Source organism: Haliotis rubra, unplaced genomic scaffold (genome assembly GCF_003918875.1).
Source record: "Haliotis rubra isolate DU_JTF1 unplaced genomic scaffold, ASM391887v1 Scf1187, whole genome shotgun sequence".
Taxonomy (NCBI): Eukaryota; Metazoa; Mollusca; class Gastropoda; order Lepetellida; family Haliotidae; genus Haliotis; species Haliotis rubra.
In genome coordinates, this window is record NW_025765100.1 from 159,492 (window position 1) to 173,084 (window position 13,593).

Sequence of the window (13,593 nt, forward strand, 5' to 3'; positions counted from 1 at the left end):
TCACCTGAAGTTATATACAGTGTTTTACACTGATAACTGTCATAGTGTGTTACACCAGATCTGGGGTAGAATTAATCTTCATTAACCCTTGTTTGTCAGCAATATTCCAGCTGTATGGCGGTGGTCTGTAAATAATCGAGATGAGCATCGATTTATGCAACTGGGATACGATGGCATGTGTCAACCAAGTTAGTGAGCTTATCCACCCAATCTCGTTTGTCGCCTCTTACGACAAAAATGGGTTACTGAAGACAAATTCTAACCGGGATCTTCACGGGTAAAATTTTGTTACGACCTCCCACGAAGGCACGTTCAATGTTTGTGGTAAAAGTTTGGAAAAGTCACGAATTGCTAAATACGTCATGTTGCAAATATTTGTTGAAAATTGAATAAAACTGCATGGGCTCTGTATTCTATGTGTTCCTCGTACGTCACAATGACTTTTCTGTGAACCAAAATTACATTGTAATTTTCAGTGATATGTTCACACATTCCGAAGAAAAAAATAAGTTTTGCTTGACGAGGTCGGCTGTCACAGGCTATCTGGAGCAGACCAGTCAGACAGGTTTTTCCCCTTGTATGCTGCGCTTGCACACCTGGGACCGTAGCGCCAATATTTGTCGCATTGACGATTGGAACAATCCGGTCGTCAAGTTCGTTGTTTTGGTCGAGGCATATCATCGTATCCCGGCTAATTGCCTTGATTGTTGATGCGCATAATGCCGGTCCCAGGATTGTTTGGCCAATAATTGAGTTTTTCTCAGACTGAACATTTCGGAGTATGGTGTTCAACAATAAACAAGATATCTCTTTTACAAACGTGCGTATCAATACTGACCTATATCAGCCATAAACTAGGCTATCACTAAGGCGAGTTAACAGCATTAAAAAAGACCAATGTGTTTATTAATAGCCATGGTTTAAAAAACAGTCCTTGCGGGCAATTTACCAATTTACTCATTGCTGCCAAGTTACATTTGCAGTTCAAATATAATAGGCATAGAAATTTGTGATGATGTTCACCCAAATCGGCGCATTACGCAACGTGGTGTATAAATAGATTTGGATTTCCCTATCAATGACAGATACTGCGCAGTATTTCACAGGGTTTGAACGACTTATGTTCTCTTATGAAAACCTATGTTCACATGTCACATCATATCTACAGAAAAGCTGATGTTCCTTCCCATTTCTTCCCGGAGTTCCGTCGTGAATAGATTCAGACATAGTGCAATGTGAAACGGGTCTTGGTAGAGCCAGGAGTTGATCTCTGTTTCCAATCATACTTTCTGTTCAGACGATGGATAGCTGTCCCTCGGAAGTACACCGGAAAGATATCAAAGAGGGGTCTACCACAACTCTTCAAAATAAAGAAGCAAAGCAAAAGCGATCCATGAGTGAGAAAATGACAGTGAACGATAGATCAACGAGTGTCAGTTGTTGGACCCTGCCAATGATGTGTAAACACATCGACTTCAGGAGACATGTGTTTCGCTGGTCTCGTGACCATAGCAAAGAGGACCAATCCAGTTTAGAAGAGACCTTGTTACAGGCAAAGGACGGTTACAAGAACAGCATCCGCAGGATTACTCGTAACAAAAGTACCCGAAGTATGACTGAAGCGGATGTTAAGCACGTCATCTTCGTAATGATCAGTCCCCTGTTGGAACAGCTTGGATTGACGATGAACGCCGAAGAGACGATTAATATGGACTGCATGCCATCATGCAGGCTTGATTACATTTTGAAATTTGATGATATTCCTGTAGGAGCCATCGAAGTTAAATGCGCGGGCTCCTTCGACGAGAATGCCTACGCCCAGGCAGTTATTCAGCTGGTTGTCCTGCAGCAATGGGCGTATAAGAAGGGTCGTCATATCCACGTGGATATGATTGAAGTACCTATTGTTAATATCCTGACTGACGGAGAAAGATTTGTATTGATGAAGTTGAAACGAGAAAAGATATATGTACAAAAAATCAAGCCAAAGGAGGGTTCACTACCACATAAACTTCTTGTTCGATGCATTTCTAAGGACTTTCGCACCGTTTACGAACAGCTCCAGGATGCATTGTCTCGAGCAGTGTCCAAACTGAGACAACTATCAAATTCACCGACATATGAGTCAGATGAGAATTATACACATGCCGATGACAGTCAAGGAGGGGCTCCTGTGCAGGGATATAACAAGTATCCAAACGAAATCAGGTTGGTTCGGAGCATTATCTGAGGGACCAACGGTTCCATACTCTGGGAGGGAAGGGGGTTATGGGACTCGGTTGGTGGCTGCAGGTAGCCGGAAATGGAGAGGGCGGGCATACTGTCTAAAATATTATAACTTAAGACTATGAGCCCACATATTATTTTCAAAGCTTCAAGAAATGTGTTCTTTAGCTAACAATTTCTCATGTTGTGTATTCCTTCCTACCCCCACCCCAACGAATGTCAAATGGCGAATGCATAGTTATTGCCCTCAGCAATCAGACGTCACAGTTGGATACAATATTTGTGGTGTGTTGGCAACACCTACACAATGTCTGTCTTGTAAGTCACAACCAACATACTTTTTCAAAATGTCGACGTTGGTGTTAAAAAAATAATCCGCCACATGGTGTGTACTTTCTTTTGTACGTCAGTCTACAATGTTTGGTTGTTCCGTCTCCTCCAGCGGCCTCCAAATGTTTTACTCCCAGTCTAAATATAGCAACGAGCACACAACGTACCTGTACTGAAATCCGTTCCACGTAAACCTACCAAGTTGGACCGACAGTTAGCAGTTATCTAGCGAGTTATGGATCACTTACTTGATAACCTCTTAGTATCTGCACCGAAGTCTGTAGAAGTATCTCCCTTGTTCAGTCATACTTTTTATAGAATGACCAGAAATTATTGAGAATTTTAGGAATATGTTTAATTGGATTTCTAGTATAAACAACCTTGACCAGCAATCAAGTGCTTGGTTTCATTCAAGAGAGATAACTCCGTTAATCCTTTTTCATTAGTTTGTGAACAGTTATCCCCCTTTGTTTACTTGCTAGCAGACGACATTTTCAGTGATCCTCAGTATGGATAAGGTAGAGAAGAGGAAGTAGATTTTAGAGTATTATAACAAGGACATCAGATCAGCTAAAGTGATTTCAAGTAGAACAGGCATCCCTTTGTCCACTGTTTATCGTGTTTTGAAACATATTGCAAATGGATATGGCATTGAGCACCAGGGAGGCGCAGGTAGGCCCAGAAAATTGACTATCGGTGACAGGAGGCGGCTTGATATTCTTGTTTCTAAAAACAAACGAAGGAGTTTAGAAAACTTAAGGCTGGATATGATTGATAGAGGAACTGTGGCTGTCTGTAAGGAGACAATTAGAACTGAGCTGCATGCAATGGGTTGGCAGAAAAGTCGAGGAATTCCATCACCGATCATGAAACCTGAACAAAAGGAGCGAAGGTTGAACTGGTGCTTACAGCATAGAAACGTTAACTGGGACAATGTGATTTTCTCAGATGAAAGTTCTGGACCAAACAAACTGAAAAACCTTTGTATCAGCGCCCAAAGTACAGTCCGAAATTTAACGTGTGGGGTGGCATATCTGTGTTAGAGGCAACGCCCCTCTGTGTATTTGAAGGGAATGTGAACAGTGAGCGGTACACAGATATTCTCGAGGGACATTTACTTCCATCTGCTCACGTGTTCTATGGACATTTTTGGATTTTCCATCAGGACAACGACCCAAAACATCGTTCAAAGCATTCACAGGCCTGGTTTCGGACCCAAAATATGACATTATTAGATTGGCCAAGCTATAGCCCTGACATAAATCCAATAGAAAATGTTTGGGGACTTATGAAGGAAAGTGTCAATAAGAAAAATCTGACAAATATTGCTGAAATGAAAGAAGAGCTGGTCCGATACTGAGACAGCATGGGCCGAGACTTTCTAACTTCTTTGATCAGTAGTATGCCCCGCCGCACTGAAGCCTGCATTGCTGCCCATGGTGACTTGACAAAATACTAACAGTTCACCTGTCTTTGAATCTGGAGTTATGTTCTGCTAATATTCACATTTAATACGTGAGTAATGAGTGAAAAAAATAAAAAAATTACAATCTTTAAATTCTCAATAATTTCTGGTTGTACTGTAAAGATAGGAGTCAGTCACTCAAAGTTTAAAGTCACATCAGCTTTTTTTCGGCTTTAATGGCTATAACAAGTTATAGTTAATATACTATGCACAAAAGGAAGGCAAAAGCTGTTTTCAGATGTATACGGTATGTATTACAGAAATAATCAACAGATCATAATGAATTGTGCAGATTTGGCACCCACCGAACGTTGTGCCGCATTCGTGACCAACTCGTGTTATTCCGGGACAAGCCGAATATTCTTGGAGGTTACGGAAGGGGCGAGTGGTGACGAATGACCTCCAAGAAGACTCGAGTCGCTATTTGGCTTGCCCCGGAATAACACGAGTTGGTCACGAATGATTGTTGCCATAGACGAGTACCATGTATGTTCTACTGGTATGGAAAACATCGACCCACGTCATTATGCTCTCTCAACTAAACCTGTCCCCTTCCTGTGGCAGTTTCGAGCATAACGTTCACCACGATGTCTGATAGCGGCCCCATAGTCTTGTAATGGTGCTTGACGATAGGTGGAAAAACCTGGCAATGTAGAAAGCAGACATGCTTGTATCGTTGAACTTCTGTCAATCATCACATGTTTTCACTTTTCACTTGCTGTATATTTGTGATGGCATACAAATGAAAACCTATTACATATAGCCCAACAATTCCTGTTGCACGTTCATTACAAGTTGGTGTGTTTGGCCGCCATCCCCTCACGTGGTTGCGTTTTTTGTATTTCCCCAACTTTTTCGATTTTTTTATTGTACAATCTGTCCCGATGAATGCATGATAGATTTATATTTGGAAATATTTGCGTTTTTTTCCAGTGTTCTGTTTGTTTTCGCAGAGCATAAATAAAGCGTTGAGAAGGTACGAAAAACCTGTCAACGATGGACAGTAACACAAAGATTTATAATTAAAGACATTACGTGACTATTGTTATGTGTTATTCATTATGTATCAATGCCCCAAGTGTACCTGTTGATATTCAGTAGGGGGGCAGTAGTGTGCTCTAGTTTGAGCATAGGCGGATCCAGAGGGTGGTGGTGGTTGTGCTCTCGTGAAAACTGGTAAAAACGAATTGTGCACACCCTTTCTGCCCTCCTTTTTTAAAAAGCTTTATCCGCTCTTGTTTGAGACGTGTGCTACATTTAGACAGAATTCTGGAATGTAGTACAACCCTATAGGCCTTCTCATTGTGTTCTGATGCAGAGAACCCGTGGACATCTGGGTTAGAATTGATCTTCAGCAACCCATGCTTGTCGTAAGAGGCGACTAATGGGGTTGGGTGGTCAGGCTCGCTGACTTGGTTGACACATGTCATCGTATTCCAGTTGCGTAGTATGATGCTCATGCTGTTGATCACTGGATTATCTGGTCCAGACTCGATTATTTACAGACCGCCGCAATATAGCTGGAATATTGCTGAGTGCGGCGTAAACCAACAATCAGTCAATCAGTCAGCCTCAGTCAGACGCAGAGAACATTAAGAAAGGTCTATTTTGTACAATCACTATAACATATTGGTATTGATTTGCAAACCAAGTTAATTTTAGAATAGATTGTTAACTATATCACATTGCTTTGTTGGTTTCACACCGAGTTTTATTACGGACTGTTTCCAGGTTTACCAGTGCATTAGTTCCAACTTGGCAATCAACGCTTAACTACGGAAGCCTTTTAGGGCCATGCCTTTTTCGTTGTTTTTTTCTTGAAGTTTCAAGATACTAAGCTGAAATTTCGGCGTCTAAGGCGCCGCGCTAGAAAGCGAAGGTGCCTAGATCGATCCCCACTTGTGACGGGGTGTGCAAACCTTGGAGCTAACATTACGTGCAGGCTCTTTCAGTGTGGTCACAACCCCTAGTGTGTAGTACACAGCCCTGTGCACTTAAAAGAACCCACTCTTCCGACGGTAGGTGACCAGATGGTGGACACACGAACACGCGCAGGCACTTAGTTGCGGGTATAGTAACGTGCAGTATCATTGGACAAACTACTGTTACTATGTGTCCCAGTTCACCCAGCTGCAAATGGGTACCTTGTGAGGATGAGGCTGTGTGATAACTCGTTGCACCTAACAGGCTGCACGAGTTGAATACTCCCCAGGGAGTTGAGTTGGTTAAAAGAATGCCAGAAAAAACAACAACATCCGTCGATCAAGGAAACACTCCAGCACCTTGAGCATCTGCAAGTTGCGTGGATGTGTGCACTATATATATCCTATAATAATATAATGCAATCAATAATGCTTAATATGTATTTAGAAATTTCAACTTAGCATCTTTCAAGAAAACAAAATAATTCCTTTCAGGATACTTCCATTAATGAACGTGATCATGTGGCGGGAGTTTCTTTACCCACTGAAGGAGAGGAAGAGGAAAATAAAGAAGGCTGCTGGTGGATTTGTGGATGGCACAATTCAAGGACCAAAATCCCTGTCACGAACATTCGCCACAAGACTTGGTGATATGTATTATTTGAAACCAAAGGCACGGGTGTCAGAGGGAGTAAGACAATCAAAGAAGAGAAAAAGAAAGAAAGCCCTGCATCAGTGACATAAGAGGATGGATGACTAAAAACTTTTGAAATTAGATGATGACAAAATGGAATACATGGTTATTGGAGCCAAGGCACAAATACAGAAAGTTCCCACTACTGAGAGTAGGAGCAGGTACTGTTCATCCAGTCAATCAAGTCAAGAACCTTGGTGTTATGTTCTCCAACAATATATAAACAGAGCTACAAGCACTTCCGTCTGTTAGAATAGCAACCTTTCATCTTCACGGAATATATCAGCCACATTGAAATATCTATGCGCATAATTACTCGGCATTTTGTATTCAAAATGATTTTAACTATGGTATTTATTGAGTTTCAACACAAATGTATGTTTTAATATTTTCAATTGTGACCGTAATTTGTTCATACTCTTGGATTGTCACAAAAGAATGTTTAATTTAATAGGGAAGCCTTTTAGGGCCATGCTTTTATTTTGTTCTTGAAATGTCAAGATACTAAGTTGAAATTACAAGATAGATATTTAGTTGAAATTTCAAGAAAATGATCTTAAACGTTCAAGAGCAGTTGAAATTTCAAGTTAATATCTTGAATAGAAATGTCCCTGAAGGCTTCCGTAGTTTAGCTCATTTTGCATATATGTGTTTTCACATAATGAGATTATATTTCGATTAACTCAGGGTCTGTCTTTATGGACATGTTATGCTACTGACTGCATATCAGGTGAGCTCCAGTAACTATAGTAACGTTTTTCAGGCAATGCAGACCCTGTAAATAATTATTGTTATTGTGAAAGGAACATTTTTGTTATTGTCTTAGAGGATCCGGTGTTTTATATTAAGCTGGTTGTGATAACAGTACGCCGGTAAGAGCATCCAGGCCTATATATTGGGCTAATTGTGATAACAGTACGCCGGTAAGAGCATCCGGAGTTTTATTTTGTGCTACTTTTGATAACAGGACGTCAGTAAGAGCACCCGGACTGATATATTGGGCTAGTTGTGATAACAGAACCCTATATCAGCACCCGATGTCTGATAGTAATCTAATTATCATAACAGGATCTCGTATTTACCACTAAGTCTTTGTAAGGACCCTGTATCAGCACCCGGTGTCTTATAGTAATCTAATTATCATAACAGGATCACGTATTTACCACTATGTAAGGACCCTGCATCAGCAACTGGTGTCTTTGAGTAATTTTATTATCATAACATTATCACGTATTTACCACTATGTAAGGACCCTGTATCAGCACCCGGTGTCTTATAGTGATCTAATTATCATAACAGGATCACGTATGTACCACTATGTAAGGACCCTGTATCAGCCCCCGGTGTCTTAAAGTGATCTGATTATCATAACAGGATCACATATTTCCCACTTAGTCTATATAAGGACCCTATATCAGCACCCGGTGTCTTATAGTAATTTAATTATCATAACAGGATCATGTATTTACCACTATGTAAGGACCCTGTATCTGCACCCGGTGTCTCATGGTGATCTAATTATCATAACAGGGTCATGTATTTACCACTATGTAAGGACTCTGTATCAGCACCCGGTGTCTTATAGTGATCTAATTATCATAACAGGATCACGTATTTACCACTATGTAAGGACCCTGTACCAGCACCCGGTGTCTTATAGTAATCTAATTATCATAACAGGATCACGTATATACCACTATGTAAGGACCCTGTATCAGCGCCCGGTGTCTTATAGTAATCTAATTATCATAACAGGATCACGTATTTACCACTATGTAAGGACCCTGTATCAGCGCCCGGTGTCTTATAGTAATCTAATTATCATAACAGGATCATGTATTTATCACTTAGTCTATATAAGGACCCTATATCAGCACCCGGTGTCTTATAGTGATCTAATTATAACAGGATCACGTATTTACCACTATGTAAGGACCCTATATCAGCGCCCGGTGTCTTAGAGTAATCTAATTATCATAACAGGATCACGTATTTACCACTTTGTAAGGACCCTGTATCAGCACCCGGTGTCTTATAGTGATCTAATTATCATAACAAGATCACGTATTTACCACTATGTATGGACCCTGTATCGGCACCCGGTGTCTTATAGTGATCTAATTATCATAACAGGATCACGTATTTACCACTATGTAAGGACCCTGTATCAGCACCCGGCGTCTTATAGTAATCTAATTATCATAACAGGGCCATGTATTTACCAATATGTAAGGGCTCTGTATCAGCACCCGGTGTCTTAGAGTGATCTAATTATCATAACAGGATCACGTATTTACCACTATGTAAGGATCCTGTATCAGCACCCGGTGTCTTATAGTGATCTAATTATCATAACAGGATCACGTATTTACCACTTTGTCTATATAAGGACCCTATATCAGCACCCGGTGTCTGATAGTAATCTTATTATCATAACATTATCACGTATTTACCACTATGTAAGGACCCTGTATAAGCACCCGGTGTCTTATAGTAATCTAATTATCATAACAGGATCACGTATTTACCACTTTGTAAGGACCCTGTATCAGCACCCGGTGTCTTATAGTGATCTAATTATCATAACAAGATCACGTATTTACCACTATGTATGGACCCTGTATCAGCACCCGGTGTCTTATAGTAATCTAATTATCATAACAGGGCCATGTATTTACCACTATGTAAGGACCCTGTATCAGCACCCGGTGTCTTATAGTGATCTAATTATCATAACAGGATCATGTATTTACCACTATGTCTTTGTAAGGACCCTGTATCAGCACCCGGTGTCTTATAGTAATCTAATTATCATAACAGGGTCATGTATTTACCACTATGTAAGGACTCTGTATCAGCACCCGGTGTCTTATAGTGATCAAATTATCATAACAGGATCACGTATTTACCACTATGTAAGGACCCTGTATCAGCACCCGGTGTCTTATAGTGATTTAATTATCATAACAGGATCACGTATTTACCACTTAATCTATATAAGGACCCTATATCAGCACCCGGTGTCTTATAGTAATCTAATTATCATAACAGGATAATGTATTTACCACTATGTAAGGACCCTGTATCAGCACCCTGTGTCTTATAGTGATCTAATTATCATAACAGGATCACGTATTTACCACTATGTAAGGACCCTGTACCAGCACCCGGTGTCTTATAGTAATCTAATTATCATAACAGGATCACGTATTTACCACTATGTAAGGACCCTGTATCAGCACCCGGTGTCTTATAGTGATCTAATTATCATAACAGGGTCATGTATTTACCACTTAGTCTATGTAAGGACCCTGTATCAGCACCCGGTGTCTTATAGTAATCTAATTATCATAACAGGATCACGTATTTACCACTTAGTATATATAAGGACCCTATATCAGCTCCCGGTGTCTTATAGTAATCTAATTAACATAACAGGGCCATGTATTTACCACTATATAAGGACTCTGTATCGGCACCCGGTGTCTTATAGTGATCTAATTATCATAACAGGATCAAGTATTTACCACTATGTAAGGACCCTGTATCAGCACCCGGTGCCTTATAGTAATCTAATTATCATAACAGGATCATGTATTTATCTCTATATAAGGACATTATCCGTAGTTTTATATTGGATATTCAAATGACAACTTATGACCCTTGCCCAACCTTTGGAACATAAAGGTACATGCGGAAAGTCATATTTTCACCTTGTCACAAAACGTGTCGAATCAAACACAATAGTGCATACACCACAGAGAATTGATTTACTCATCTCATGTACTAACTGAACTTCTAACCAACATTAATTATGTTTACATACCGAGTCATTCAAGTTTGTTATATTTTGAAATGTTATAACCATGTTGATACATTTTAATAGTTTGTTTAATTATTTCTCATACACTGTCTTAAACATCACGCACTTGTCACCAGTAGTCAATTCAATTCAATTTCAATTTCAACTTGAATTGAGTTGATCAGTAATATCATGATGTGATATAACTTGTTAGGTACATAATATGTTTTCATCATAATATATAATATAGATATTTTTAATTTCATTTTGTACCCTTTTAAATTGTTTTTGATATATTTATAAACTACAAATTTGTATTCTTTTGCAGTGACGTTGTACATTTACAGAAATAAACATTGATTCCAAACTTGGTGTTAGAAGTGGGATATGTTTTCATGAAGTCATTGTGAGGATTCATATTTTAACCTTATCTCAAAGCATCTCGAATTAAACACATTAGTGTAGACACCTCATAGAATGGATTTACTCATCTCGTGTACTAATGGAACATGTCACCAATATTATGTTTACATACCGAGTCATTCTAGTTTGCTATATTTTGAAATGTCATAATCATGTTGATACATTTTTATAGTTTGCATTCTTATTTCTCATACACTGTCCTAAATATCAGTCCGCCCGGAGAGCGGAAGGTCCCGGGTTCGATCCCCGGTCGCGTCATACCAACAGACGTTAAAATATGGTACTTGTTCGTCCCTGCATGGCGCTCAGCATTAATGGGTACAACAAGGACTGGTCGGCTCGGAGTCAGTGTAATGTGTCTGAGTGGGGTATTCATTCTTAACTGCGGCATGGTATCTCAGTGACCTAGCACTATAAAACCAGCTTAGTCGTCATATGAGCGAAATCTTAAGTACGACGTTAAACCCCATTTCACCTCACCTAAACATGTAGTCTAACGGAATTAATTGATGTATGACTTAATACTTCAGCCCAAAGGGTGTGTCAATACTTTACTGGATGTGTTTCTGTTTGACGAGTGTATTTACATTTCAGTAAAACGGATGTGTTAACAATTGTGATTTAATCATATTTATTTCCAATGAAAGGAACCGGATTGGGAAACAAGCATAATCTTATATGAATACCGCCCCGGGATACAGTGGAAGGAAGAGTAAACATGTCATGATGAATGTACAATGTAAATGATATATAAATGTTGCAAAAACGAGAAATAATGCCAATCTTTCACAGAATATGTCATGTAAACAAATTATATTGATCAAATCTGCCTGTTACATTTTTAAACGAGTGCACTGAAAGGAAAAGTTCTTTGTTTACTAAAGCGGAACAGTTTTCGTTTACAAACAAAATTGATTTTAGTTCAAATCCTTTAGTATAAAAATACATAATTTGACGTATATCGTTGTAAAGAGTACATGAGAAGAAGTAATGAGCAGAGTCTTCATAGTTGTGGCCACAAGAGCAAGATGATGTCGGAGATATAAATCTTTCATATTTGTGCGCATTAAGGTCACTACATTAAAAGCCGGAGATTGTGTTAACAATTCAATCCGTCAACTGTGCCGATACTTTAGTTTACTGAGAGGAATGGAATGGAAGGGCTGTGTGGTAGCCTAGTGGTAAAAACGTTCGCTCGTCACGCCGAAGACCTGGGTTCGATTCTCCTCATGGGTACAATGTTAGAAGCCCATTTGTGGTGTCCCCGCCGTGATATTGCTAGAATATCGATAAAAGCGGCGTAAAATCCTATTCACTCGCTGTAGAGGATGCCTGTAATGGTATCGACAGAACGAGTGTGTTAATGTCCCATCGTCAGGATGAATATCTGACGTGCAATAAGATCATAAATTAAGATATCAGGCTGTAAATGCTTTGATTACACAATGCCATTATTTTCAAATGTAACATATGTTATATTTAAGAAATACAGTTCGCTCTACCACCATGATTGTACGGTGTAATAAAGCACTCTTTCGCCCTGAACTAGTATAGTTAAAGTACGAGGACGCTTGCGTCCGAGTGCTTTAACGTTATAATATGTCAGGGCGAAAGTGTGCTGTATTACACTATACATGGTGGTAGAGCGAACTGCATTCTTTTCTAAGATGCCAAATACATATACATACTTTCTAAGGATAATTACGATTAATTTACGACGGTGTCGGTGACCTATGGATGTGTCTCTCTCTCCCCCAAACAAAAACAAAACAACAACAACAACCAAAAACGAACGTTACCAGAAAAAAACAATTGAGAAAAGTTTGATGACGGTTTACGTTAGGATTAAATCTCTTCTCTGAATTATTTTAATTACATCTGTCATTAACGTAAACCATATGGGGCAATATGAACGTCGCATTTCTACTACCAACGCAAGTTTAGAACAGTACATCCAGACGAAGCTATGAGTAGTCAAGCGACATTCCACGATTGCATTGTGGGAATGTAAACATTGCGAACGTTATCGTGTCGCTGAAAACATGTCAGTCGAATTGAGACATTTTAACTGTCGTAAAACATAAACGTAATGTTTCCTCCAGTGATGTTAGCTGCGTGAAGCAACTGTAAACCATTAAACGGGATGCAACGGAGTAGTTTACTGTAGGAGGCCGTACGAGGCGATGACAACTGACATGCATCGTGACGTCGCTTACATGGTGACGTAATGTAAAATGGTTCGATTACGAGGGGGCACACTAGAATGGCGCAGTGACGGGAAAACGTCATTCAATTGTTACGTCATCACAAAACTATACCTTTATTGTCTGATAATGTTTGTTTTTTTCGATTGTTCTAACCGCTAGGCATCTTAGAATTGGGATTACACTTTCTTAGTGAAGTACAAATTCTAGGATTTTTGGGTTGAGTCCTATCCGGGATTCGAACCCACACCCTCAGAGTCAGGCACCTAATCGCCAGCACTCAATGTTAGCCGCCTAACCCGCTCAGCCACCGCGACTTCAACGAAGTCGGATAACTGGTCTTGACTGCGGACTTTGTGTACCCTTCTGATAAGTGTAGATTGGCAAGGCTCCCACAGCCGAAAGCTATGATTACACAATGCCATTTAAAAAGTTGTAAATGCTTTTAGGGAAAAAACTGCTCTCGATGTTGTATTCTGTGTTATAGGTGAGTGCGATGTATCCAACGACGTCAGACGTTGATCATA

At 39.7% G+C, this 13,593-nt stretch overlaps 1 protein-coding gene across 1 annotated transcript; it reads left to right on the forward strand.

Moving 5' to 3' along the window:
• The first annotated feature begins 1,157 nt into the window (after positions 1–1,157).
• LOC124260083 lies at positions 1,158–7,090 on the forward strand. The gene is made up of 2 exons (XM_046694335.1): positions 1,158–2,208; positions 6,439–7,090. The coding sequence occupies exons 1-2, from the start codon at positions 1,301–1,303 to the stop codon at positions 6,680–6,682; spliced, it is 1,152 nt and encodes a 383-aa protein (XP_046550291.1). The 5' UTR covers positions 1,158–1,300; the 3' UTR covers positions 6,683–7,090.
• Positions 7,091–13,593: the final 6,503 nt, after the last annotated feature.

What these genes read in the sequence shown, in the direction of transcription:
- LOC124260083 (XM_046694335.1), top strand. Translation starts at nt 1,301, where the DNA reads ATGGATAGCTGTCCCTCGGAAGTACACCGGAAAGATATCAAAGAGGGG. An exon ending in AAGTATCCAAACGAAATCAG is followed by an intron (nt 2,209 to 6,438) that starts GTTGGTTCGGAG and finishes AATTCCTTTCAG; the next exon opens with GATACTTCCATTAATGAACG.